At 47.2% G+C, this 26,471-nt stretch overlaps 11 protein-coding genes, besides 1 other annotated feature; 6 read left to right on the top strand and 5 right to left on the bottom strand.

Annotated features, from left to right (window-relative positions):
• Positions 1–631: 631 nt before the first annotated feature.
• On the top strand, positions 632–1,105 carry FFUJ_03936 (uncharacterized protein; the record flags this gene model as incomplete). XM_023572836.1 has 3 exons in its annotated part: positions 632–901; positions 955–965; positions 1,009–1,105. 3 exons carry the CDS (start codon positions 632–634, stop codon positions 1,103–1,105), a joined length of 378 nt encoding a protein of 125 aa, XP_023427200.1.
• A 721-nt stretch (positions 1,106–1,826) lies between these two features.
• Positions 1,827–3,737, bottom strand: FFUJ_03937 (probable manganese transport protein; the record flags this gene model as incomplete). XM_023572835.1 has 3 exons in its annotated part: positions 1,827–2,694; positions 2,746–3,020; positions 3,081–3,737. The coding sequence occupies 3 exons, from the start codon at positions 3,735–3,737 to the stop codon at positions 1,827–1,829; spliced, it is 1,800 nt and encodes a 599-aa protein (XP_023426890.1).
• A 2,134-nt stretch (positions 3,738–5,871) lies between these two features.
• Positions 5,872–9,315, bottom strand: FFUJ_03938 (uncharacterized protein; the record flags this gene model as incomplete). Its single annotated transcript, XM_023572834.1, has 1 exon — positions 5,872–9,315. The coding sequence occupies one exon, from the start codon at positions 9,313–9,315 to the stop codon at positions 5,872–5,874; it is 3,444 nt and encodes a 1,147-aa protein (XP_023426889.1).
• Positions 9,316–9,949: 634 nt separating this feature from the next.
• On the top strand, positions 9,950–12,247 carry FFUJ_03939 (related to heterokaryon incompatibility protein (het-6OR allele); the record flags this gene model as incomplete). The annotated part of the gene is made up of 1 exon (XM_023572833.1): positions 9,950–12,247. The coding sequence occupies one exon, from the start codon at positions 9,950–9,952 to the stop codon at positions 12,245–12,247; it is 2,298 nt and encodes a 765-aa protein (XP_023426888.1).
• A 465-nt stretch (positions 12,248–12,712) lies between these two features.
• On the top strand, positions 12,713–14,550 carry FFUJ_03940 (related to gamma-glutamyltransferase; the record flags this gene model as incomplete). XM_023572832.1 has 3 exons in its annotated part: positions 12,713–12,953; positions 13,002–13,176; positions 13,224–14,550. The coding sequence occupies 3 exons, from the start codon at positions 12,713–12,715 to the stop codon at positions 14,548–14,550; spliced, it is 1,743 nt and encodes a 580-aa protein (XP_023426887.1).
• An 87-nt stretch (positions 14,551–14,637) lies between these two features.
• Positions 14,638–15,324, bottom strand: FFUJ_03941 (uncharacterized protein; the record flags this gene model as incomplete). Its single annotated transcript, XM_023572831.1, has 1 exon — positions 14,638–15,324. The coding sequence occupies one exon, from the start codon at positions 15,322–15,324 to the stop codon at positions 14,638–14,640; it is 687 nt and encodes a 228-aa protein (XP_023426886.1).
• Positions 15,325–15,809: 485 nt separating this feature from the next.
• On the bottom strand, positions 15,810–18,100 carry FFUJ_03942 (uncharacterized protein; the record flags this gene model as incomplete). XM_023572830.1 has 5 exons in its annotated part: positions 15,810–15,869; positions 15,926–16,013; positions 16,066–16,351; positions 16,411–17,674; positions 17,723–18,100. The coding sequence occupies 5 exons, from the start codon at positions 18,098–18,100 to the stop codon at positions 15,810–15,812; spliced, it is 2,076 nt and encodes a 691-aa protein (XP_023426885.1).
• A 423-nt stretch (positions 18,101–18,523) lies between these two features.
• Positions 18,524–19,511, top strand: FFUJ_03943 (related to hydroxyquinol-1,2-dioxygenase; the record flags this gene model as incomplete). XM_023572828.1 has 3 exons in its annotated part: positions 18,524–18,768; positions 18,819–19,012; positions 19,069–19,511. 3 exons carry the CDS (start codon positions 18,524–18,526, stop codon positions 19,509–19,511), a joined length of 882 nt encoding a protein of 293 aa, XP_023426884.1.
• Positions 19,512–21,619: 2,108 nt separating this feature from the next.
• On the bottom strand, positions 21,620–22,834 carry FFUJ_03944 (related to tetracycline resistance protein from transposon Tn4351/Tn4400; the record flags this gene model as incomplete). Its single annotated transcript, XM_023572827.1, has 1 exon — positions 21,620–22,834. One exon carries the CDS (start codon positions 22,832–22,834, stop codon positions 21,620–21,622), a length of 1,215 nt encoding a protein of 404 aa, XP_023426883.1.
• Positions 22,835–23,255: 421 nt separating this feature from the next.
• Positions 23,256–24,079, top strand: FFUJ_03945 (uncharacterized protein; the record flags this gene model as incomplete). XM_023572826.1 has 2 exons in its annotated part: positions 23,256–23,675; positions 23,726–24,079. 2 exons carry the CDS (start codon positions 23,256–23,258, stop codon positions 24,077–24,079), a joined length of 774 nt encoding a protein of 257 aa, XP_023426882.1.
• Positions 24,080–24,634: 555 nt separating this feature from the next.
• FFUJ_03946 (related to NADPH-dependent beta-ketoacyl reductase (rhlG)) lies at positions 24,635–25,680 on the top strand (the record flags this gene model as incomplete). XM_023572825.1 has 3 exons in its annotated part: positions 24,635–25,061; positions 25,134–25,486; positions 25,537–25,680. The coding sequence occupies 3 exons, from the start codon at positions 24,635–24,637 to the stop codon at positions 25,678–25,680; spliced, it is 924 nt and encodes a 307-aa protein (XP_023426881.1).
• Positions 25,681–25,961: 281 nt separating this feature from the next.
• Positions 25,962–26,065, top strand: a tRNA (tRNA-Leu).
• Positions 26,066–26,471: the final 406 nt, after the last annotated feature.

Genomic DNA, 26,471 nt, shown 5'->3' with positions numbered 1-26,471 from the left:
ATTTGTATCTCACCGTTACACACGCCCTCTATCGTCTGGCTCTTGTAAAACACAAAACCCTTAAAACCGTTATTCACTGTAATTGTGGTATATAAAATCGGCTTCTATGCATAAAATAGACACGGAAGTGCAAAACAATAATGCATAGTGCAAGGGACCTTAGTGCTTTGTCATCGGGCTCCAGTCGCATTGACGACCGCAGTGGGCCTTTGTCGAATGAGAGGCTCAACACGCAATTACAACAATCTAAGCATGGACCAGTCCTCAGTGAAACGTCAGACACAACTGCAGGAGGAATGACTGAGGCTGGAAAGACACTCCTTGAAGGGCTAGAAAGGTCCCCGCTGACGGCCGATGGCCCGAGAGCAGCTGCACCATACCCCAAAAGGGGTGAGCTGAAAATATAATTACAATCTTATTTGCTACGTCGGCTGGATGAGTAATCCCACCGGCTCATGCTATTCAACAATACTAGGCTCAGTCGACGATGATTAATTTCTACTGAAGCGAGTCGGAGGCCGAGTTTTCTCATCAGGAGACGACTATAAAACCAGGTAAACCTGCACTACGTTCGTATCCACAGCGCCAATTCGCATTATTCTACCAACAGCTTCACACCAAGCCACCCAAAATGCAGCTGATCAGTCTCTCCGCCATTGCCCTCTTTGCTACTTCCGCTCTTGCGGCAGACTGCTTCGGTAACAGCCAGAAGGGCATCCAAGATTTCCAGGACGCATACTGGCAGGCTCGCCAGAAGATGTGCAGCAACTCTGACTGCACTTACCAGCAGGGCTGCACCACCAAGGGATCAAAGACTATCAAGGGACTGATCTCTCTCACCGTCACTGCCGAGCTGAGCCGCAAGAACACTGGAGGCAAGAAGGGTTTCAAGGATTGCTGGGTATGTAATCCCTAAACGATCGCTGGTTCAATTTTGCTAACAATGCTTGCTAGGATGCCACTGAGTATGTAATTTTGATTTTTGTGAAGTTTATCTGACAGTCATAGGAATATCATCAATCAGTGCGTCAAGGGAACTAACCAGATGAGTGGAACCTGGGAGTATGACGGTCAGCTGTACCAGTTCAACGGCTACTACTCTTAGACCGGGGTAGTGTGTTCGATATCACTATAGAGGCAGAGACAGGGGAGAAGTGAACCTTGTGATTGGTATGCAGTGGTTGAGACAGTTGCCGGGAATGTCTCTCGTTCATCTATGTAATGCGGACATGTTGACAATAGCCCAACACAACATGGATGTGTGGGGGAACACGAGCATCGTGTTTCCAGCTCTGACACAAGACAACAATCAACATAAAGATCTGGACATCGAGTAAAGAGTCTCTCAGGCACCATGGCGAACATGAGCAACCTGATAAGACGGGAAGTGTTCTTCTAAGATCCCCTTGCCATCGTTTCAAGCAATAAAATCCGTCATTCCTTTTTCCAATGGGTATATGTGTAACTACATGTGGCAAATATATCATTTGTGTAACAATAGGTCTAAGTTGTGAGCTGGGTGAGTTATTTGCAGTTGAGACTTGTGGCTGAGAGCTTAAATCAGCCGCCAGAACTTAGTGCAACAATTGGACCAGGTTATTGCAACATCGGATTGAGGTAGAGAAACTCTTGCTATATTCCTTGGAATTTAGATAAATATATGGTGAATAGTTCAACATATCCTGATCAGACGGTCAATCCGGCATTTTCCTGACTGAACCTCCTTTCATACATTTCTCAAAACTCCATGGATGAACTCTGCTCCCCTACTAAAAACGTGTTGACATAGCTGCTTCTCACCAAGCGACTGTGTCTTGAAGGATTCCTTAGTTGCCAAGGAATACCAGGTTGGCCACGTTCATGATAGCCATAAAAAGCCAGATCAGAATGGCCAGAATCATAGTAAACCACGAGTTGGTCATCTTGACGCCTTGACCTCGGACTCTGTCTCCGTCTTCAAGAATCCCATCTGCGTCTGTCTCATCATCCATGTCACCTGTACGCCAGCGCGCACTGCCTGTTTGGATCGTCATGTATTTATCACGGCACGTGAAGTAAATCAGAGGGGCGGTTACGAACGGTAGGATAATGCTGAGAGCCACCTGCGATCCGTTGAGTGCTGCGTTAAGTCCCTCACGCCCGACGGCTCCTGCAATGATAATGCTTGGGGTAATACTAATACTCCGAGTTATAAGACGGCGTAGCCATGGTTTAACGTTCCAGTTTAAGGCGCCTTCGCTGACCATCTGACCAGCAATGGTGCAAACAATTCCAGCAGAAACTCCTGAGAGTAACAGTGCCAGGGCAAATATGGTGCCGGCAGCAGGTGAGATAGACTCGGAAAGCAATTTATGAATACCGAAGATATCTGCATCGCGAGCATTTGGGTTATTATACAGCGAAGCACCTGCAACAATGAGGATAGCCGAGTTGACAAAGAGCGCGAATGTGAAGAGAGAAATAGACAGGTCGAGAATCGAAAGGTTGAGTGAGTGCTTGATTGCCTTCTCAGAGGGCACATAGTAGCCTTTGTCGATGCTATTGTCGATGACGGAGGGTTCTGAGGTGACTTGACGAGGCAACAGAGCACTCCTTTCATCGTAATCACGCAGGCGAGGCTGAACAATGCCGGATCCAAGATACAGACTGTGAGGCATGACCGTCGCACCGAGAATACCACAGGCCTGGTAAATGCTGGATAGATGTTAGAGCGGATGCGACAAGCCAGAAGGACTTAGTACTAACGCTTCAGACTCTATGAGATACTTTGATGGCAGATAACCTTGGAAGACCTCCCCAGGGGTCGTATCTTTGATCAAAGATAGCTGAATACAGAAACAAATAACGACGCCAAGGACGAGACACATGATGAACATTTCGAAGTACCGTAAACCCTTCATAGATCCTTCAGGGCGGTAGAAGATGAGGAGGACCATAACGTCAAGAATGGAAATGGCACATCCTGCCACCAGCGGAATCTTGGGGACCAGAAGGTTCAGGGCAATCGCAAATCCAATGACCTAGTACATAGTAAGTCAGCACTTTTTCAGGGCAAATATTGGAAATGGCAAGCGATTTACCTCTGCGATGTCAGTAGCAATGATAGCTGCCTCAGCAAAGACATATAAGATATAATTTAACCACCGCGGCAGAAACGCGCGGCAAGCCTGTGCAAGATTAAGCCCACTCACAGTCCCCAGCTTAATCGCCAAACTCTGCAGAAAGATGGCAAATACATTCGAAAGCAGGACAATGAACAGGAGGCGAAAGCGATAGGAAGCTCCTGCAGCGATGTCGGTCGAGTAATTGCCCGGGTCGATATACGCAACCGATATCATGAATCCAGGCCCAATGAAGTATCCAATTTTGGCGAGGGTGTCTTTGAGACGCTGAAATGGCGTGCCGTTGTCGGCGGGACCAGCTGGTGCTGGCGGGGGGTTGGCGGGTGCTGAGCGCAGACCGCCTGAGGGCTGGCCATGGTCGATTGACCGATGAGCCAGCCGCAGCTTCGCCTTTCCATGGCCGGGCGTTTCAGTGGCAGTGTCGTTGACTATCTGGCCAGACATGTTTGACGCTGCGTCTGGGAGAGCACGTGAGTCGCCTTGGAGAGAAGTGCGACTGTTGACCAGCCCGTTGAAGTCAGCGTTGGTGGTCAAGTCGCTAGAGTTTGGATTCGGGCTCTGGTTGTAGCCGTCATCGCCCTCAAAGGGTTCATCAGTGTGAGAAGTCTTGTTCATTTTCGGTTCGCGTTCAACAATTGAAGATGTTGACTTGTAAGTTGAAAGAATCTGGTGTCGCGTGTCGTTTGTGTATTTATTTATGAGTGTACAAATGGTCAAACCCGGAATCTTCCTTCTCCGCTTATGGGATGACGTGTGATTGGTTTGAAGGGAAAAGCCGTGATACGGTGACGGTATGGCTTTGGTTCACCGGCAGTGTAGACTTTAGCCTCTGTTATAGTCTGGGGGGAGATGATTTAATAGGTCCATTGGTGGTTCACTGCAAGGGACCCGGGTAGAACGGCAATTATGGGTACAAGAGTCGGCCGTTGTCGTGTCACCTCGTTTGCAGACACCTTCATTTGGTCGGCAAGTTCAGCATTATTCCGAGAGACAGATCTAAGCCACTCGGTCAGAATAAACTAAGACAGACTAGAGAACTTTCTTGCATTGTGAAATTCACTCTTCTAATAGGATATATATCTACCCTCAATATAAATAATCTACTCTAAATATAAATAAATTACCCTAAATATAAATAATCTCCCCTAAATATACATAATCTACTCAAAGCGTAATAAAAACTGGTCAAGATATGCTGTTTCGACGTTGGATAAGTCGGGGTGGGGTATGCCATAACCCAGCACTTCGAAGGAGAAAATTCCATCTCTCATTACCCTCCACAATTCTATAACGCTTATCTGTATATGCACCATCTCCGAGCCATTCTGTGTGAGCCCCAGGATCAATCCATGTCGAACTTGGACCCTGAAGAGGTTCTCCAGTCCAGCCCAGCTGATTCACGAATTCTCGAATTCTCTTCATGTAGCAATCGGTACCGCTGTCCAGCTCCTTCATTGACTCAACAGGGTCGGGTTGCGGGCCAAAGAATGTGACTTCTCGCTCCTTGCTGAGCCATAACGAATTCGATCGCCACGCTCAGACGTACTTGGACCGTTGTTTCAGAAATAATCTTGTCTACTGCATGCTTGATAGAATCGAAAGATAGCGGCTGGCCCAATCCGCTTTCTTCGCCTGTAATGGTAAGAAGGGCTGGCATTTTCCCAACATCGACCATTCGAAAATCGAATTGCTCGCCCAATAGAATGATAGTCATCATTTTAAAAAGCGGCTGCATGATGTAGAATCGCTGGTCCCTAAATGTTTGTTCGTAACCATATATCGGTCCAACAGGACATGTCTGGACATAATTCTGGATGAATGCCACCTCGCTGCAAATTCTAGCATTGAGGTCGTTGATATATCATCCGGAGGGAAAGGGATGAAGAACTTGGTCACAAATTGTCCATACTCGATATCGCTTTGGTATAACCGGTACCATTTGTGATAGAGCCAGTTGTGTAAGGCTTTACAAAGAAAGAAATGCATTCGCGTCTGACCCGGAATGATGTATATCGGTACACTCTTGTTACAACAATCCTCGGCATGGTAAACAGTATGGTCCCCTGTATGGTTGTGAACACAGCCGGGACAAGTATTGGGAGGATAAGGACACAGCATGAATGGCCGAAACACTGAGCGCTCATAAAGCATTGTGCGGTGACCTTCTTCCATGCGACCGCGAGTCTCGATTAGAATCTCATCACGCTGTAAAAGAAGTCTTTTCTTAGAAGATTGATTTACCCAAAGGGACATTGTGGGCTGTTTTCCTGTTGGAGGTTTTGATAGTAAGGTGCGGTGCTGGTCTCTGGGATTGAGGGTTGGAGGAATAGGTTTGCTGAGAATTGTGAAGGTGCTGGGCCGAATGAAGAGAGCTATTTATTATCTATAATACTGAGCTTAGAAATTTAAGTTCTTACAAAATCATGGAATACTAAACCATATTCTAATAAGCTCAAGGCAGCATAACTATAACTCAACTAAGACCGGCTATTTTCTATAGGGTTGACTGCCGCGTATTAGGTTAGGCTTTAGGCTGCGAATACAGGTGATGAATGAGATTCTATAACAGTTACAGACTTAGAGATAAAGTTATTAACTTGAAAAGCATATGGCTTAAAGACTGAAATATAATTTTTAATTGGATATTTCCTACACATGACTTCTTTGTCAGCTCGACAATGAAGATCATACTTATACCTCTGATATAGGAAGTCAAAATAAAGGTTTAGAAGTTTTAAAAAAACGTCTCTTAAACACCAAAGTGGACATAAGGCACCCAATAAGCCGGAAACTGCTCACCTCTGACCCCCTCGTCATTATCGCAAGGAACAATATCCCTCAGTCCTTTCTCATCTCCCTGTCCTAGCCGCTCCCTCTTCTTGTCCAAACTTTCCAACCAACTATCTCTCAATATTCTTGTAGCCCTGTGCAATCCCCGACAAACCGAATCATCAGTCATACCCCCCTCTCTTATAGCTTCATACGTAACTCGCGCGACATCAACGCAATGCTTATCTCTGACCTCCCATAAAGTACCAATGACGTGCCGAAACCCAGCTAATTGGAATGCGCTGATGAGATGTATGCTCTCGTCGATGAATTTGTCATCTTGGACACGCCCGGTGCTACAAGCTGAAAGGTACGCCAGAAAGGGCGACCTTTCGTTCAGATTGAGTTTCAAGATATCACCAACAGTCAATGGATCACTGCTGTCGCTCAAGCAAAGATGACTCTTGGACGGGTCTTCGCCGTTGGTGTATCCATGTCCTGCAAAGTGAAAGATCTTGCAGTTTCGAAGGCAAGAAAGCATATCTTGCTTACTTTGACCGCCTAACACGGGCCGTATTGCCATACTCTCGCAGATTTCACTGACTACCTTGATCTCTGCTCGGGCTTGTGGTAGACGAGAGTGACCATCTGTATGCTCCACATCTATCAGAAGAGCATGGCTGGGGCCGGTAACAACTTCGCGCTGTCGACGCCCGTGGACGAGAGCTTTCAATGATGGACTGTATGACGATATCACTCTGTCCATTACCGTGTTGCCAGATCGCTCTTGATGCCGTCCAGATGCATGAAGTGGGAATCTGCTCAATGGCCCAGTAGGTATCCACCATATATGAGGCCATTCCTGTTGATCCGACGGTGCTTTCTTGAAACCCAGTAGTTCCAGTACACGGCTCGTGATAGTATCCCAAAGCCACTCAAGCATATCTGGGGTTCCCAGGTCGAATCCCGCTGCACGTTCCATCAACTCACCGTCATCCAGATCTTTAAAAACCATGGATGTGATGCGCTCTCGTTCGATGACTATTCCTTCACATCCCATCCAACTACTGTTGATGACCACGATAGGACCATAGGCAGCTGCCGCACGTATCTGGTCAGTGGTAAGAGGACATAGGAAATCCTCAAAGCCAGGCATGTTTCTTATTTCATCCAGAAGATCATCAAAGCTCTCGGCGGCGTTTCGTCGTCGTAAGCCCCGGTCCTCTCCAAGTTCGTCGCTAAAATGCGAACCGTTGGGAGATTCAAGTTCTTCGCGTATACGGATGAATCTTCCCGCCAACTGAGGGAACACTTGCTGAAGCTCTTTTACATCTGTTCGTATATCATCCAGTGACGATCCCAGAATACCCCTGCCTTGCTCGAGGATTGCCAATGCCTCGGAGGGATCCCTGTCAAGCCTGATGGCAGCACCCGTCACTGAAGCTGCGAGACCTCTTGAAAAGCTGAGTAGATGCTGTCTATCACTGGTTTCGAGTGACCGAGCCGCAGCAATACCAGGGACAAGGTCGATAGCCGTGCGCCCTATATCATAAGCCTCCTGGAGACTCAAGCACAGTGGCATAACTGATGTTGCAGCAATTATGCGCCTCAGGGTATTGCCTGTAGGATGTTCAACCGCACATCGATAACTGCGAACTGCCTCATCCAAATCACCACTGACCCATGTTTTACTGAATTTGGCGGCAAAGAGATCCCCGAGGGTGGTCCAAAGGTCTGTTCTGAATGGAGAGTCCTCAGGCATCGATTCCAGCGTGTTCTGGGTGATCGAGGTTGCTTCCGTGATGTCATTTAAGGAGCCTCCAGCTCTGAATCGCTTCTTCAAGAGAGCTGACAAGGTACTGATTGCAGTGGGTCGCTCGGTGTACGGATTTACCATTGCAGCGATGGCTTTCCTAGCAACTTCGATACCCTCTTCGAGATCGTCAGAGGATTCGAACTTATCATGTCTCGTGTCGAGAGCCGAAGCCAGGCGGGACAGTATGCTCTCGATTTCAGGGTTGGTGCTGGAGATAGAAGTCAAAGCTTGTCTCAGCAATGAGATCCCTTGGTTCAGGTCCGATTCATTCTCTTGATTCCTCGAGAACCTCTTTAGAAGTATAGAGCCCAGGTTATGCAACTGGATATACCTTGATGGAGAATCAATAGGCGCTACTTCCAGAGAAGTTCTGGCATAGGAAACAGCTTCTTCCAGGTCCACCATAGAGCCTCGTATCATCGATCTTCTTGACAGTGCTATCGAAAGGTTACCCAGAACAATCTGAAGGTTGGAAGCGTTCTTCGGTATGTCCTTCAAGCCCGTTCTACCAAGTTCAATAGCCTCGTCTAGATGAGCCAAGTCCCCGGTTCTGCTATGGAGAGAATCAAGGTAGTTAGAGTAGTTGCTCAGCTGTTCTGACCAATGATGATGCTCTTTAGTAGCTTTCTCAAGATATCGTTTGACGATATCAATTGCTTCTTCGAGGTCCTTCATGTCGCCCGTCTCGTGATACATGATGTAGATAGTGACGTTGAGCTTCCGTATCCGATCCAACCACTCAGGATCGTCTTCTGACGTCGCAGACACGACTTCTCGAGTTAATGCGATTGACTCACGTAGCTCCCTCAGGTCTCTCGTTTCCTCGAAAAGCTCATATAGTGTCCTTGCTAGTTGAACCTGTCGAGCTAACCTGTCGAGTTCATAATCGTCCGTCGTTGCAGATAGAGAGTCTTTTCGCAGGCGACAGACAATTTCGAGGTCCTCTAATTTCCCAAAGTTACCGTGCTTTACATCGTACAAGTCCGCTAATTTCTCAAGCCATGTCGCAGTGATATTCTGATCTTCCGAAGACGATGCAATAGCTGTTTCTAAATTTTGGCAGGCACTTTCAAAGTCGTCCTTGACTCCAAGAACAGAATACTTCTCCTTCAGTAAGATTCCTAGATTAGCCAGATGTGCGGCCCTCATGGGAGATTTGTTGGGGAGGCTTTTCAGCGAGCCCTGGATCAGCCCGATGGCTTCATCTAAATCATCCACGTTTCCCGTGTGATAGAAAGAGTCTCCTAACTGCTGTGCCAACCAGTACGAAAACCTCTGATGGTCCATGGAATCTGAGGGTGATGTCTCGATTGCTTTGCGTTCGAGTTTCGCCGCTTCTTCAAGATCACCAAAATCGTCAATCACGTCCTTGTACCTTATGTACAGGGCCCAAGCCAGAGTGTGTAATAACTTAGCATCGGGTTTGGCTGTTGCCTCCAAGACTTCTCGTGCAGTCTGAATAAGTTGTTCCAATTGATCGGGATCATTCCTATCGCGGTAGCTCCGGACCAGCCTTTCCAATCGATCTTCCGGAGTGGTATAGCTACTCTCGGCGACGGAAGTTCCAGGAACCTCTGTACCTTGGGGGCTGGTTAATGTTTGCTCCATGCTTGAGGACTCTGGTTCTATATGCAGAGCGGCAAGACCTGGGAGACTGACTTTTCGGTGATGATGGAGAATGGGTCAAAGGCCTTCTGGTGCCCAAGTTTGATGCAAGAATAATCACAGGACCAAGAGTTGCACTTTAACTTGATTCGTCTGTTGCATGAAAGTGCAAGTCGTAAAGCTGCGGTAAGGCAGAATCCGGCCACCCTCGTGATACTGCCTAAATGCACCCTTTGCATTAGTGGGTTTTACTGAAGCTTTCAGATTGGAGGCCTGTAAGGGGATGAAAGAAAGTTCAGTATATTAGTCTAAAGACTTAGGTACTTCAGCATAAATTACGCCTAAATTCAGTATACCTTTGACTGTATTTATTTTGACACCCCTCTTACCGTCTGACGTTTTCTTGCTCCCTGAGGGCCTAATACATCAATAACCGCGCGCCATATTCAGCTTTGGCTCTTGTGCCATTTTCTTCCAACATATCTAGGATACGTTTCGAGATATGGTAGTAATTATCCTGCGCCTGTTCTAGAGTATATCCTTCCTCCTAAAATTCCCAAAGCAATCCTCACGGATTAGTATCTGTTATGAATTGAGATACTTATATAACTCAAAAACCAGACTCACCGCCGATATAATGTCAATCCTCGGCATTGCGCTCCCCTTTCTTCGACCCCACCTGGGTCCTTACTTTGCCTTCATTATCGATACATATGCTACCATAATGATGATTCTCTTTTTTCTTGGTTTTCCTTCGGTCCGTGAGCGACTTGTACGAGTATTGCTAAGGGACGAACCCTTTTTCATTCCCGGGCTTGGGGCCCTGTTCGTTCGCTATGTGATTCCGCGCGCCCGCCGGTGGATGGGTAACCTTAGCAGCTCAAATGATGTCCAGATCGCCATTGTTTTCTTCCGCATCGGTCGCGCCGTTTGCAAGACATTCTACACATTCTTCGTTCGTGCTTCAACCCGGGAACAGTATACATACCTGCCTTTGTCGAATCGGTCCGACGGTAGTGAAATCCGCCTGATCAAGCTGCACCCTGGTTCTGGCGATGACCCCCTCCGAGCTGACATCTTACACGCTTCTTTGGATTTGGATATTGTCGGAAGGTATGAGGCAGTCTCATACGCTTGGGAGGATGGTCACGCAACAAACAAACTCGAAACAGCGCGCGGTATTATTCTCATTACGCCTTCTCTGTTCCATGCACTGTATCGATTTCGATTAAAAGATGAACCCCGTATACTCTGGGCGGATGCAGTGTGTATTAACCAGTCAGATAACGAGGAGAAGGCAACCCAGGTGGCATTGATGAGTAACATCTATGCATCTGCCGCCTGTACGCTGGTGTACTTGGGCCGCGAGGCCGATGGAAGTGAGGTAGTCGGAGAGTTGTTAGTTCGATTTGCTAGGGCTAATTCGTCCCTCTACCGCTTATATGGAAGACATGAAATGGAAGTGTTGAGACACATTGGATCGATCTCACTTCCGATGAGGATGGTATTCGAGGAATGTGGACTTCCCGACCCAGAAGATCCTGCCTGGAAGGCACTAGCCAAGCTCTGGGCGAGGCCATGGTTTCGGCGTGTATGGGTCATTCAGGAATTTGTCCTCTCCCCGGATATCCGCATGTTCTGTGGCGAATGGGAGGTCAGTTGGTCTGTGTTCTACATCGCTACGACCGATACATACATGACGTCCTCCTTCTCAGTTGTTCCAGATATACCGAACGCATTCAGCGACGCAGCAGCGCACATGGGAACGGAAGCTATGCACATGATGTGCGAGTACCGGCGATCTGCACTACTAGAGACATTACCCGTCTCGGATGCTGATAGTATGCGAATGCTGACTATAAACCTGGACACAATGGTGTTTGAGGAGCAAGAGCAGTTTAACTTGGCGAGAAAGATGGATGCGAAGCTGAGACTGCGGGTTGAGGTACCCCTTCTTGATCTGCTTGCGTTATGTGACAGGAGCAAAGCTACAAGAGCTCGCGATCATCTGTTTGCAGTCCTCGGTCTTTCCAACGCAACGGACGACGATATTTTCCGAGCAGACTACTCTTCAACATTTGACGAGATAGTTAGGCACTTTGGTAAAGCGTTTGTACGCAAGAGGCAGTGTATGAACCTCTTATACCAAGCTCGATTAAACATTCAATCCTCGCGGTTTCCATCCTGGATCCCCGATTGGACCACCAAGTTTGCCTTCATGGGCGACGAAATCGACTATGAAAGTTTAGGGCTGCACAGTGACGGATTATATGCTGCCGCTGGCGATACTCAGTGCGTGTCATGGGTTAGTGATGGCCCAAAAGACGATTGCCTTGCAGTTCGAGGCAGATTCGTCGACAAGTTGAGCTGGGTCGGCGGTGATCATGTCAAACACGGCCCCATACATGGCCTAATACACAGAATCCGACAATCCTACGATATCATCGCCGAGCTTGAAAAAACTTCGGATTCCTATGTGACTGGTGAGTCACTTAGAGATGTATGGTGGCGGATGCTCGTGGCGAATAAGACAAAGGGATTCAGTCCTGTCTCTCCAGATTTTGGGATCGGACTACATTCCAGATGGCATGTAATTCCTGCTTTGTGCAGTTGGTTATTATCATCGCCTGCTGAGGAAGCCAAGGAACAGCTTGTTGCAATCATAGGTCTTCCGTACTACAAGGCCATATACTCTTGTTACACGGTATACCAGATTGCCAAGACGGAGAAGGGAATGCTTGGTCTTGTGCCGCTTCTGGCAGAAGCTGGCGATCAGATATGCGTCCTCAACGGCGGTGCAGTGCCATTTGTGTTGAGGAAAGGGAAGCGACTCCGGAGTGGACGTCGGTTGGTGGGAGAATGTTATATCCACGGGCTCATGAATGGCGAGGCGATACAGAGTCAATACGAAGAAAGAGATGTCAGGTTGTATTGAGATATGGTAGAGATGTATTACTATGCTGAGGGCTGGTGTTGTTACCCATGATGGATTTAGGCCAAGAGTCTCAGGGCAGCTCGACCGCAGCGGAAATTCATCCCCGCCAGAAATCATTCATGCACCATGACTAATTCATTTTCAGCTCAAAAGCTCTATTAGGAAGCTGGCTAAAAACCAAGGTTTAAAAACTCTCGGAGATTGCTGATCACTACTTCAATGGCTTAGCTCTATCACTGCCGACTAATACCCCGCCCTCAACATCAGCAAGATTACGATGTCGGGCTACACCCTCTTATCGAGGCTATTCTGCATGTAACCTTGGCACGAGTAACTATTATCTAAGCGGAGTAAACGGCATGTCTTAGTGATGACGATCGTCATGACGATCTTGAGCTACAAAAGCAAGCGATGCGCCTCTCCCAAGCACTACCTCAGTCGACACACTGAAGTCAATTGCTGACAATGGCTCGTTTCCTAACTTTGGTGGCTCTGCTGAGCCTAATTGCGCAAGGCCATGGCCATCCATGCGATGTGAAGTACCCTCCTCAGATGAAACCAGTAGAGACCAGGCAATTCAGCAAAAGCCGCGGCGCCGTTGCCTGCGAAAGTGAAATATGCAGTACGATTGGCATAAATATCCTGCGGGAGGGCGGCAATGCAGCTGATGCCATGGTCGCCACCGTTCTTTGCGTAGGAACAGTCGGTGAGTTAACCATGCTATCCTTGACCACGTTGCGCTGAGACAGTGCAGGCATGTACCATTCTGGTATCGGAGGCGGCGGCTTCATGCTCATTCACAAACCCGATGGCAAGAATGAATCCGTGCCCTACGAATTTGTCGACTTTCGCGAAACGGCGCCTGCAGCAGCTACTGAGAACATGTTCAAGAACAACGTGAACGCCAGTATTTATGGAGGACAAGCGAGGTATAAAACACCCTGAAGCGCCATAGCAATGACTGACGACCTTGCAGTGGCGTACCAGGTGAATTGAGAGGTCTGGAACACCTACACAAGAGCTATGGTCGTTTACCTTGGTCGAAGCTCGTCCAGCCAGCAATTGACGTCGCCCGCTACGGATTTCCAGTCAACAACGATACTCTCAAGTTCATGAAGATGACGTACAGCAAGGCCGAGAACGAGAGCTTTCTTTTCAGCGATCCAGCGTGGGCAATTGACTTTGCACCTGCTGGAAAACTACTCAAATTTGGCGAGAAGCTGACACGGAAGAGATATGCCGATACGCTCGAGATCATTGCCTCCAAAGGAGCTGGTGCTTTCTACGAGGGACCCATTGCCGATGCGACTATAAGGACTTTGAAGCAGAAGAAGGGTATCATGACGACGGATGATTTGAAGAACTACTCCGTGGCGATTCGAGAGCCTTCTCAGATTAACTACCGAGGTGGAAAGATTACCAGCGGGTCGGCCCCTTCAAGTGGTGCCGTCGTCGCAGCTGCGCTGAACATCCTCGACGGCTATGACTTCCTTGGTGATCCCAGAAGAGTCAATGACAGCGCTTATCTGCTTGACGAAGCATTCAAGTTCGGCTACGGAATGCGAAGCAATCTCGGCGATCCAACCTTTGTCAAAGGTCTAGTGGAGTATCAAGCTGAGATGTACTCAAACAATACCGCGCAGGAAATCCGCGCCAAACTAGACGGACGTGCTCTTGCTGTTAAAGATTATGACCCCAAAGGCCTTGAGAGCCTGGACACCCCCGGAACTTCACACATCGTCACCATGGACAATTCTGGACTTGCCATCTCCCTCACGACTACGGTCAACCTCAATTTCGGTTCGCAAGTCATAGTTCCCGAAACTGGCGTTATTATGAACAACGAGATGAACGACTTTAGTATCCCCGGCCAGTCAAACGCTTTTGGATTCATCCCCAGCGAGGCCAATTTCATTAAACCCGGAAAACGTCCTCTTTCTAGTATAAGCACCACCATTGTCGAAGGACCTGACGGAAAGGTTTCGTTGGTGACAGGCTCTGCTGGTGGTAGTAGAATCATCACTGCTACTGTCCAGGTGGTTTTGAATGCGCTAGAGAAGAACATGACAGTTCATGATGCCCTGGCCGCGCCTCGCCTGCATGATCAGCTTGAGCCGCGACAAGTCACCTTCGAATATGCTTATGACAATTCTACGGTTGCTTATTTGAAGGAGATTGGAAACAACGTCACTTGGGTTGCGCCTGGGCAGAGCACTGCTCAGGCCTTAAGAAGATTGCTTGATGGGACATTTGAAGCTGCCGGTGAGCCTAGACAGGCGAACTCGGGAGGATTCTCAACTTGATGAAGTCTGATATCATATTTGTAGCCTGAAATAGTCATCCAAATAGTATCTATCTACCCAACCATACAAGTTATGGCACTGAGGCCACTAAAGCTTCCATACCTCCAAGTTGCGATATCGAGCAACAAGAGGATTCATCTGTCTGAAGCCAATCCGTCCTCCACGAGCAACAGGTCCAGTCGATCGATCCACATCCTCCCATGAGAATAATTCCAATCCATTAATCGAGAACTTGACATCGCGCTTGTCGTGAATAACCTCAACCTTGTAATAAGCGCCCTGAGTATCCTCCACATTCGGCAGCGGATCAGCCCCCTGCGCAACAAGGTGAAATCCAGGCGACTTTCGCAAGTTGGCAAGATGGAAAGCCCTCTCCTCAGGCCATCGACGTCGAAAGTACGAGGCATGCAGCGTTCGGATATCGCTGGAGTGGTACTGCGGGTAAGATCCGTTTCGGGGTTTGAGGTCCTTGTCGAAAATGCTTCCGCCGTCTTTGGCGGCTGCTGCGCCGAAGAATATGATAGCTAAGCCTGGTTCTTCGATGGGCGAAAACTCCCAGGTGATTCGGATGCGTTCGGGAAAGACTTCGGGGACCCAGTAGACAAAGTCTCCCGGGGCAGCTAGTTCGAGAGTGTTGTTGGAGACGGTGGCTTTGACGGGACCTTCGGCGACCCAATCTGAGATTGCGTCGGTGCTGTTGAAGGTATTTCTGTAGAGGAGCTTTTCGGCCATGGCGGAAGCGGCCAGGAGAGGGTAGAGGAGAAGACTTCGCATGTTGATTTTTGAGGGGGAAGTATTTCCACTGACTCCGGACTAAAAATATTGGGTAATTATCTGCGATTATATAGATTTTTATTTTTGTCTTGCCATATTAATTCCCGATGTGCTCATACTTTAATTTGTCTCTTCGGGGCCAGATGTGCCGAGATGAGCAGACGCGATCCTATCATCGTCAAGGATCTGACAGCGGATATGCTACTGCATTGAGTTTAGATACCACCATGCAATGCAATTCGATCATTTGGGAGCAAAAGACGTGATTTAACAGTCAGTGCCGATCCTTCTGATGAATTGAGTTCATCCCCGAAGTTCCACCAATAGAAGCGTTCATGCTCTTCAATCTTGTCCCGAGTCGGGACATTGAAATAACAGATATAGCCTCTTTTTCTTGACAGCTGAGACAAATGAACAAGAACCATTTTAGAAGTTCGTTTTTAACGGTGGCTGAGGAATTGAAAATCTTAAATAAATGATTTGAGCTATGCATGAAAGAAGGTAAGATCAAGGTTGTCGTTAATAAAATCCAAGTCCTGTGGAAGCTATATCGTATGATTAGTAGAAGTCATAGATAAGCTGGGAAGTTGGACTGGCATACTATCGAGCTAATGAGATCGGTCATGATATCAGACTCCATGTAGCTTGCATCAATTGATATCTGGTTCGCATGTGACTCACCATCGTCACTACACAAATCAGTACGAGGTAATCCAGTGTATCTCAAGGGATTTCACTTACCAAGCTTCAGAAAATGGCTGTTCTTGTCGAATGGCTGCTTGCCGTGTCTGCAGAATTGTGCAGAGTTTAATCACTCGCTCCGCTGCTTCTTGGTCCGATTTTGCGGAAGACTCTGGCCCTAGTTTCGATTTGACAAGACCAACTGTCATACTCAGGATGTAGTATTCGTTCAAGCCGTTGAATGTAAGAGATATTCGCTTTTCAAGAATATTCAACACTTTTTCAATGTTTTCGATCAGGAATGCTGAAACTTGAGGGAAGATTGTCATGGTGGTTTGATCGCAAGCTTCATGCATATAAGCTGTCGCACATTCTTTCATCAGGAGGAAGAGCAATTTGTCTTACCTCGTGATCCAATGTTTAGGTAGATTTCGTGGCAGATGCTCAAGGCTGCGAGTACTAAGCCTGTTCTGCATGCCTGTCCTGGCAATGCCTCGTCGTTCAAAAGTCGTTGGTAGTAGTCAAGAATTTTCATAGACGCCTCTAATCTTGCACGTCGACAGATGACAGCTTTAGATGAGGATGGACTGTGTACCACGAAGTGAAAATGCAGTAAAAGGATATACTGGTGCAGAACGATACCTAGCATGCTCTTTATATATGTCGCGGTCTGATGCTGTCGTGGATCAGCTTGGGGATTATCAAATGCCGGAATGCCTCGGAGTGCCTGTCCCAGCTCCTCTTCTAGTTCTAGGATCTTATCGAAATCGACGTCTTCGCAACTCCCATTGATGAAGGCGCAAATTCTTAGCCTAACAGACAATGAGCGATAGAGAAGTGCTTGGAAAGAAGTGTTTGTCAGTTTAGTGATTGGCATACCGGCTAAAGAGCCTTGCACAGACTCCTTAAGCCTTTCGTCATCGACATTGAGGGGTGTCTCGATATTAAAATCTCCTATTCGGACACTAGGAGGCATTCCACGTTCTATCGAGGCCTGGAGGTCCAATTCGACAACTGTGATCCACAACCGTCGGCGCATCTCTCGATCAAAAGGCGACATTCTCGCTGCGGAGATGACTTCGCGGTGGTAACCCGCTGCCATGGCCCATCGGACCAAGGTCCCAGTGGAAGTCCAGAAGGAGCCCTCCTTGAGGAAGTTTGCACGCTTCGCAATAAGTAGAAGACAATGTGTTGCCAGGACATCCCAAGAACGAGGAGTTTGGTTGAAATAAGAACTAACCCATGCTTCTGTCGCCTCAATCCATTTGATAACGTGATCATGATTTGTCTTGTGGCTGAATACGTTGATACATACTTCGGGATGACAGCTTACAGCAGTAGCGGCGACTAAAAGCATCTGTACAAGAAAACAGACCGGAGTGCTAGTGCTAGACTGATCAGTCCAGTGACTGTTATACTTGGTGATAAAAGTCGGTATGTGTAAAATCCGATGGGTTATCTCAAATCGATCGATGTATGTTTGAACCAGTACATCCATGATTGACTTCGTGGGTATTAGCTCTCTCAGAGTATTCTCAAGCGCATCGTCCGGTAAAATCTGGCGACGCCGATGTTTTTCGTTGAATGGAGCATAAATCTCATCACGAAGAGTGTTGATGGACGGATACTGGGCCTTGACCTTGATGATGTATGGCCGAAGATCGGCGAACTATTTTAGATAAGCGAATGCTGCCTCTGGGATCAAGTGAGAACATACCTGTTGGTAGAGGTTCAAGGGATAGCTATACCCGTAGAACTTGGTAGAGTTCCCCTGCCCTTCCAAATGTGTCATGTCGACTTCATGGCTGGCAGAGGCCGCATGCTTGCCAAGAGTCTCTGTTGACGAACGCTCCAAAGCGGATGATGCTCCCGAGGGGCCATCGTTGGACAGCCCATCAGCCGACGTATGTCGCCCTTTGTCTCCACGGTAGATGCATTCGTCGGCATTACCGGCCTTTGAACAGCGACTACAAGCTGGGAGCTCTCTGCCGCACTTGAGCTTCCGTTGATAGCACTGAACACAGGCCAACGGGGGGCGTCTTTTCTTAACCCCTGGTTTCACCACGCGTTGCGAATTTGTCGGTAATCGGTTCATTGTAGCGGGGATGAGAAGTCTTCAGATTCTGGAATCTTTTACTCTGGGAGACGAAAGATCAGAAATTGCCGAGCACAACATCTTATGTTCTCTCATGTAGCGCCGGATACGGGCTCGGCATTTTCGGGGCTCGGTGATCTTTAGGCTCGGCCTTTTCAACCGGCTAGTTTAGTGGCCTTGTCTAACTTCTCACTGCTTGCCGCACGCTGACCATTCTCGTGCTTATGTGATGTGTAAATCTCTAGTTAGCTTGGAGAAGCTGGGGTAAAGGAGATGCCCCAGATTCTGCATCCGGGGTACTCACAAAGTATATAAAGTTGAAGCAGACCCTAACGCGACAATGCTTTTTACCCAAGTCAAACATTGATGCTTTTATCTAATCTACCAAAGATCTCAACAGATATTCATTGAAGCTACGCAAACATGTTATCAGCTGAAGATGCTCCTCTGACAACTTCTGTCATCTCCTCATTTGGGCCCAACAGCTCCCCCAGATCTCGAGAGATCTTGACGGGGCTGATCCGGTATCTCCATGCCTTTTGTCGTGAAGTCAATCTCACCACAGAGGAACTATATATTGCCATTGAGGCTTTGAACAGGTCTGGTCAGATGAGCAACGCTCAGAGGAACGAGACCTTGTTGATCTCCGACTGCCTGGGTATAGAGGCGTAGGTTCCAATCTCCTGCTCTTTACTCTTGTGTCTAATTGTCATACCAGACTGGTCGATGCTCAAACACAGAAAATGCTCGAGCAAGATAATGGAACTAACTCTTGTATTCTCGGCCCATTTTACGTCGCTGATCCTCCTCATTATGAAAACGGAGATACCATTATCCAGAAGTATCTCGGAGGAGAAGTAACTTACTTCCATGGTCGGATTCTGAATGCTGACACCAACGAACCCGTGGAATGTATGCCTAATTGGTGTTCGCTACCATATCATCAAGGTCGCTAACACAATCTGCAGGTGCTTCTCTGAACGTCTGGGAGTGTGCAGTCAATGGGCTCTATGACCAACAGGATCCCAACCAGCCGTCTGGAAATATGCGAGGCATTTTCACTTCTGATGTAGAAGGCAAGTATGCTTTCTACTGTATCAAGCCCGTCCCTTATCCTGTTCCTTATGATGGTCCCGCTGGGGACATCCTCAAGCTCATGGATCGCCACCCCTATAGGGCTGGTCATATCCACTTCATGGTGACCAGGGACTCATACAGCCGCTTGGTTACACAGGTCTTCCCTGAGGACGACACTTATCTAGACTCTGACTCGGTGTATGCGGTCAAATCAGATCTGCTTTTGAAGTTCAAACCTTACAACTCTGACTCGCTGAAGAGTATTGGGGGCAACGATGTCGATGTGAAGTGGGAAGTCAACTGGGACTTCAAGATCAAGAAGCAGAAAGATTGATTAGCTTTTAATCGAGACTTTAGCTATCTATAAGTAATAAAATATGTTCATTACATTACGCATCTTACCTCGGGGCTTTAGTAGCCGTTGGGGGCTTTCTATTGCCATTGGCCTAATCAGTCTTATGCTACGGAATCTTTTCGAAGGTCTTGGCGTCAGGCTGAATGATCAATCTGCAAGTAAGCCCCCGTTTATTACCTTTTCTATTACCAGGAGCGCCCGTCATTATGGAAACTTCACGTCGGACTAGAAGCCGCAATTCAGGATGCCGTGAGTAATCCTTCGTAGGGTTCAAACGTTGACGACCTCTCCAACTGTCCTTCATTAAACTATACTTTTCATCCCTATCCTGACCACCCTAGGCAGCCTGACCAGAAGCAGGTTTTGCATGCTCGCCTCGGTATATTATAATTAGTTATTATAAACTAGGATAATAACCCTTAATTCTAAGTAATTAATAAAGGCTTATAAGGTAATTTATATATGAAACAAGGATCACAAAAAGAGTCAAAGTAAAATTAAGGCTAACTAGTAGTTCATAGCTTAAAAATTGTTAAACTTCCCATATTCCAGTCTGCACCTTCATTCCACTAATCTTTGCCTGTAGGGTGCTAACACGGGAAATGGTGATTTGAAAAAGAGAGTTCCGTTTAATCCAGTTTGAGAAAAGTTCAGAATAAACCCTCTGTTACTTGGCCTATAAGATTTATCCTTTGCCTTGAAAGATGCGATTTCATTCTTGCCAGGAGCCCAGGGTCCATTGAATCAATTGCAGCCGACAACTGGTTGTTTGAGACAAAACGTACATTTGAAAAGTCAATGTTTTTCAGACCTCCAATAGTATACCGTTGGCCAAAGAAGCCCGCGAGGTACGAGTTGGTGACATACCACAGGTCTCCATTTGTCGCAACCAGGTCGGGAGGAATCCTATTCCGTCCAATCGCAAGGATCACTTCCACTGGGTTCTGAGCCCCAGGCCTGACATCATTGCACGGGACAGGGTCGGTGATGTAGATTGAGCCGTTTGTTTGGAAGTCTTGCCAATTGGAAATGTTTCGGCCGTCGAACGTGACAGCATATCAAGCAACTATGAGCTTCAGCTTCTTTGGTGGGATATTTGCCATTTCCGATGTTGGGGTTCCCATTGCCGAAATCAGACACAATAGGAACAGAGCCATCATTCTCAAAGATGGAGAGCCCTTGTACAGCTGCAGAGATAACCCAAGTCGGGTTGAGGAATGCCAATAAGAAATAAGATAGGTGCATGATTATCGTAGTTGTGAATCAATATGAAGATGAAGATAAATAGAAATATGCAGTATGATATCAAGGGATGATGAGAAGTAGAAGCTGCGACAGTCTTATTTATTCCAGGTCTATGTACGTTAAAGGCAAACAAACCCCTTATGATATGTCTTTAGAATAATGGCGCTTTCAGCTTGACTTTATGGCATATGCCAGTTCTTTTGCGCCACATCGTATGATTTAGAGCAGTATGTGTTAATGTATTACTTAACTTCGGTCTACTAAACAAGATCTGGCACTCGACTTGGAATGATGGAATTTTTAGTTTACTTTTGTAGCTTATACTAGTCTGGTTTTTCTGTTTATTGCTGTGCAAGCAAGCTCATTACCTATGATACCTGTTCTACGCCCTCGCTCTACAAGTATACAGATAATATCAGAGTCCATGGACTCCATGGCCATGCGCTTAATGACAGAGTTTCGCCGTGCCGGGCTGGGCGCCTATGATAATTCCAGCGTGATCGTTCAAGGTCAGGTTTGGGAAAACAGATCATGCCTCGGAGTCACCTGGGAGCGTCTAGTGTTTCCAGCCGTACTATTATCGATGTGCATTGTGTTGATAGTTTGGCTATCATCAGTGATTTACTATGTAGGAGCAACGCCGTCGCATGGAAGGGTCCGATTCTGCCCTTTCTGCTGAACCATAAGGTACCTACATTGGAAGATATGAGTCTAGAAGAATTGGACTTGGCTGGTAAGAAGTTCGAAATTAAACTAGAAAGTTAAAGTGAAGCTTTATTCAAGACTACTCTATCTTCATCCGAGATGGTGGCGTTTAGGGGACGAATGTTTCTTTGTAGCCGTTAGTTATTGAATAGAGTCTCTCGATCAATCTTGTCCAACAACTTCCCATCAGTGAACCAAACATCCATCGCCTTGGCCATTCCCTCAACATAGGCCCGAGGAGCATCATCTGACATGGCCTTGACAAGCAAATCCTGCGACATTTCGTTGGTGTTATCCGCTCGTCCAGTGGCAACCACCTCTTCCTCGTATCGACGGACAGCAAGATTCAAATCATCTGGATGCCCCTTGATTTCGTGGAAGAGATCCAGTGCATCCAACATGGCTAGATTCGCACCCTCTCCAGCAAACCAAGACATCACGTGTAGAGAATCTCCGATCAAAGTCAATCCAGGGTGGTGATCGTAGCGAAGACCCAAAGGCATGCGATATTGTGCGCGGGGAGTCATGTTCGTGTCCACGTTGCGAATGACATCCTGGAGACGGGTATCCCAGGTGGAGAAGAAGGTATTGATCAGATAGTCTGTCATTTTCCTCGCGTCATTCCAGTCGAATGAGGGATCCTTTGAGTGCCAGTTTTCTTCGACTCGAAGACAGGGATAGACTCTCACACTGTCATCTCCATTACGCTGTATAAAAATGCCACTGCCTTCAGAGAGGAAGAATGAAGTGCCTCGGCCAATGAACTCTCCAAGTTCTGGAAATCTCTTGTCCACATCAGAGATACGGCAGTCGATGACTGTCAGCCCAGTGTACTCAGGCGTCCAACTCGTCAGAAGCGGCCGTACCTTGGACCAGGTTCCATCAGCCCCCACAAGAAGGTCAGTCACAACCGGTTCAGGCTGGTTCTCAAAAACCAGCTTAACCCTACCGTCCTCTTGCGGAACAATCTCAGAGAGTCGATGATCCCACTTGATGTTCTCCGGGTCGAGCGACTCAATGAGAATCTTGCGAAGCTTTGCGCGGTCTATCTCTGGGCGTCCATCTGCATCAGGAGTTGCTTTGTGGAATAACCAAGCAACAGCTTTCTTGTCCCCAAAACGATAGTCCTGGTCGTGATAGCGCGCGTACTTTTTGAACTGCTCCTCAAGGCCAGCTTCAAACAGCGCTGCTTGACCAGACTCTGGATGAAGATCGAGAGAACCACCCTGGAAGCGGGAGCTAGTGGACTTCTCTCGCTCGAAAATGGTAAAGGGAATCGAGTGATGTTGCAACAGAGCTGCGAGGCTTAGCCCAGATGGTCCTGCTCCAACGATGGCGATGTGCTTGGGCATGATGATAATTGTATGATAATTTGTTACTAAGCAGAAATGATTAGATTGTTGCTCTGTCCTGTATCAAACTACGTAGAATCAAAGAGCCTTATATAGACTTCAATTTTCGTTTCCCTAATTTGATTTTGGGCCTAACAATACCAATCCGATGACTCTTTGAAGATATTGCTGAGTGGATCGCAAAACAGCAAAAGTTCTCATTCTCGGTGATATGCTTGGTGTGTAACTCGAAACCCGGCATCCGATGATGTCGGCCTTTTCGGCTTCACATCTCCCAACACTCGGCCTTTTTTCTTCCCTGCGATCTCTCTCCAACTTTGACTCAAATGCTCCAAAAGTGAACTTAGTTACTTAAAAAGCCTCAGTTGTCCGGAAAAGGTGCTTTGAATAACACGAAAACCACTCACCGGACTTCATCACAATGCAGAAACTCACACCACACGTTGTTATTGTCCCAGCATCTTTTGCCCCACCATCACTATACTCCAAACTCGTTCAAAGCCTTGCACAATATGCACTAGAGACAACTGTCGTCGACCTCCCGTCTGTTGGATTTCGCGACACGCTGCCAGCTGCTTCCATGGAGGAAGATGCTGGGTATATCGAAACAGTCACAACGAAGCTAGCTGATGAGGGCTATGAGATCATCTTGGTGATGCACTCTTATGGCGGAATATGCGGTACAGAGAGTACGGCTGGGGCTTCAAAGAAGGAGAGAGAAGCTGCTGGAAAGCAGGGAGGTATAGTTCAGCTTGTTTATATCAGCTCCCCAGTCCCTAAAATTGGCGGATCAGTCAAGACCATGATGGGCGATAACATGCCCCATTTCATGACAGCCGAGGTAAGAGAAACAGTTCAAGGGTACAATTTGAAGATTTAACGAATGAACAGGGAGACTATCTCATATCTGAGCCGGAAGGCTGCGCGAGCATCAATTTCTCAGACCTTCCAAAAGCCGAGGCGTTGGCATACGCAAAACAAATGACAGCACATTCAGCGGCTAGCTTTGCTGGGCCACTAAAAAATGCAGGATACTTGAGTATCCCTGTTGCATATTTAATTTGTCAGAAGGATATCTCTGTGCCGTCTGGCGTCCAGAGATCTGTGGTCGATATGATATCTAAAAAAAGCGGTCGACAGGTTATCACGTTTTGTTGTGATGCTGGACACTTTCCACCAGTCAGTATCCCGGGAAAAGTAGCTTCTTTTATCAATACAGTTGCTGCTAGAATTCTTAGAGAGTAGGATTTATAGAGTTATATCAATTGATATATTCCTGATGCTTTTCAAACGATTACCATACTGGGTTTCAGCGAGTAATAAAGTCTAGCCTCTGTGCTGCTTCAGATCATGACGCATCTGAATTGAGATGACAGGCGCCCTCCTCGGTCCCGGTAGAAAAGTATACATGTCTACACTGATGTCAAGTTTGGTCCTGAGTCTCTGCATCTGCATGTGCACTCTAGGTAAGACGTGACTTTGCTCTTCCAATAGACCGTAAACTCGGCATTTTGCCAATATATTTAATGACTTCCGATCATCTGATACTTTGCGACGTCGGATCGGCTAGGGGACTCAAAATTCAATATGCGGTGAATGTGCAGCTGTCCGGTGAATGTGCCGTATAAATACATACCAGCAGTATGCCGAGTAGGATACGCCGAAATAAGCCGGACTCCTACTAGTCCTTTCATACATCCGACAACCTACCTCTGACATATCGCAACGGGATTTAACTTCAATTTTTCCCGACCATCTTTACTACTTGTTCAAGAATGAGCCTGGTAGGTAAATTGCACAATGGCTCACAACACTTCTGACGACCTTTGCGCATTGAAGAACTTCGCGGGCAAGACCGTCATCATAACAGGTGGCGCAAACGGTATAGGAGCCGAAACTGTACGACTTTTTAACTCACATGGAGCCAATACAGTCATCGCCGATCTTGAATGCACTCGTGATGAGGCTGAATCGGTTATTCGATCCTTGCAGCATCCCTCCTCTGCCCTTTTCATCAGTGTCAACATTCTCCTCTGGGATGAAATGAAAGCCCTTTTCTCCCAATCCATACGATACTTCGGTACGATCGATATTGTTGTAGCCAATGCCGGCATAATGGAGAGTCAAAGTCTTTTCGATGTTGAAAACGTCGACGAGCAGGGAGAATTACATGAATCGACGGAGGGGTTTCGTGTGATCGATGTTAACCTCAAAGGAACCATTAACAGTAAGCCTTCTTCTTACTCTTGATTCTCTTAACTTTTGATCATCGTATGACTAATTCATTGCTCTCTTGAAGCGTTGCGGCTCGCACTCCATCACATGCGGCACAATCAACCTATGTCACCTAGAGGTCAAAGAGGATCTGTTGTTCTCGTTACTTCAACATCGGGATACTTTGGAACTACTGGAGTCGGTGCGTACATCACATCAAAACATGGACTCACGGGTCTACTTCGAGCGTCGCAGCAAGTTGCTCGAGGCCTTGGTATCGGAGTCAATGCTGTTGCTCCGTTCTTCACGCCAACGCCTACGTTCAAAGAGTTGGCCGAGAAGTGGAAAGACTCGGGCCTCAAGTCGAATGCGCTAGGAGATGTCGCTCAGGCTATCGCCCTTGCTTCTACGCAGGATGAGACTGGAAAATGCTACATGGTAGGCTCAAGTTTCTTCATTCATCTTACCGTGCTCTGACTTTGGTATAGGTCGTTGGGGGGAATTCGGTAGAAGTGGAAGATGGTAGAATCGCATTACTTGATCGATGGCTTGGACGCGAAATTACAGAGCTGTTGCAATCTGCTAGCAGACTCTTCGAAGCCAACGGCTATCCCTTGCCCAAGGGGCATTAAAAACATGTAGAGACTGGTTACTTAATGCTCAGGTCCACCTTATAACCTCGCATAAATAACCTTAATACCTAAACCAACTTTATTTATTTTATGTTTATATCTACCAACCATTATATGCTGGGAACATCTGTAACATGTTTCGTTTACCTCGTAAACTTGTCCCTGAGTTTCAGATTCAGGGTAGCTACCGAGTCGTTTTCTGGGGACAGCCGAGCTTGGCACAACCCCCAACCCCAGCATTGTGTTGTGAATTTCCAGACTTAATTGTTATCCAATCGGAAGGCAAGATGGCCGAGCGGTCTAAGGCGCTGTGTTCAGGTTCGATTCGAACTAGTGACGATTCGCAGTCTCGAAAGGGGCCTGGGTTCGAATCCCAGTCTTGTCAGGTTCTTTTTTGCTCATCAGACGATCAAGTGGCGTTGTGTGCGTATAATTCTGACGTGAGCCAAACGCTGGGGCAGTTATGACTGGTTGCTGCGGCTCTTTGACTTGTATACGCAACGGAGGTCTCGTGTGATCATGTTTTGGACCAAGAAGTTACATAACGACATGAACTAAACACAGGGGCCGCCGTGATTCGCTGCTGCGGCTCTTTGGCTTATATACACAGTAGGGGTCTCGTGAGATCATATCTTGAGCGAAGAAGTTACGACGTAAACCAAACGCTGCGGATGTCGTGACTGGCTGTTGTGGCTTGGACTCGTACACGCAAACGGATACAGGGGCGCAGGGATACAGGGCATAAGGTGGCGGTCAAGCCACTGTCAATGTGCTATTGACATTTTGTTACG

Source organism: Fusarium fujikuroi, chromosome FFUJ_chr02 (genome assembly GCF_900079805.1).
Source record: "Fusarium fujikuroi IMI 58289 draft genome, chromosome FFUJ_chr02".
NCBI classification, from domain to species: Eukaryota; Fungi; Ascomycota; class Sordariomycetes; order Hypocreales; family Nectriaceae; genus Fusarium; species Fusarium fujikuroi.
This window is presented reverse-complemented; position numbering and strand designations above follow the sequence as displayed.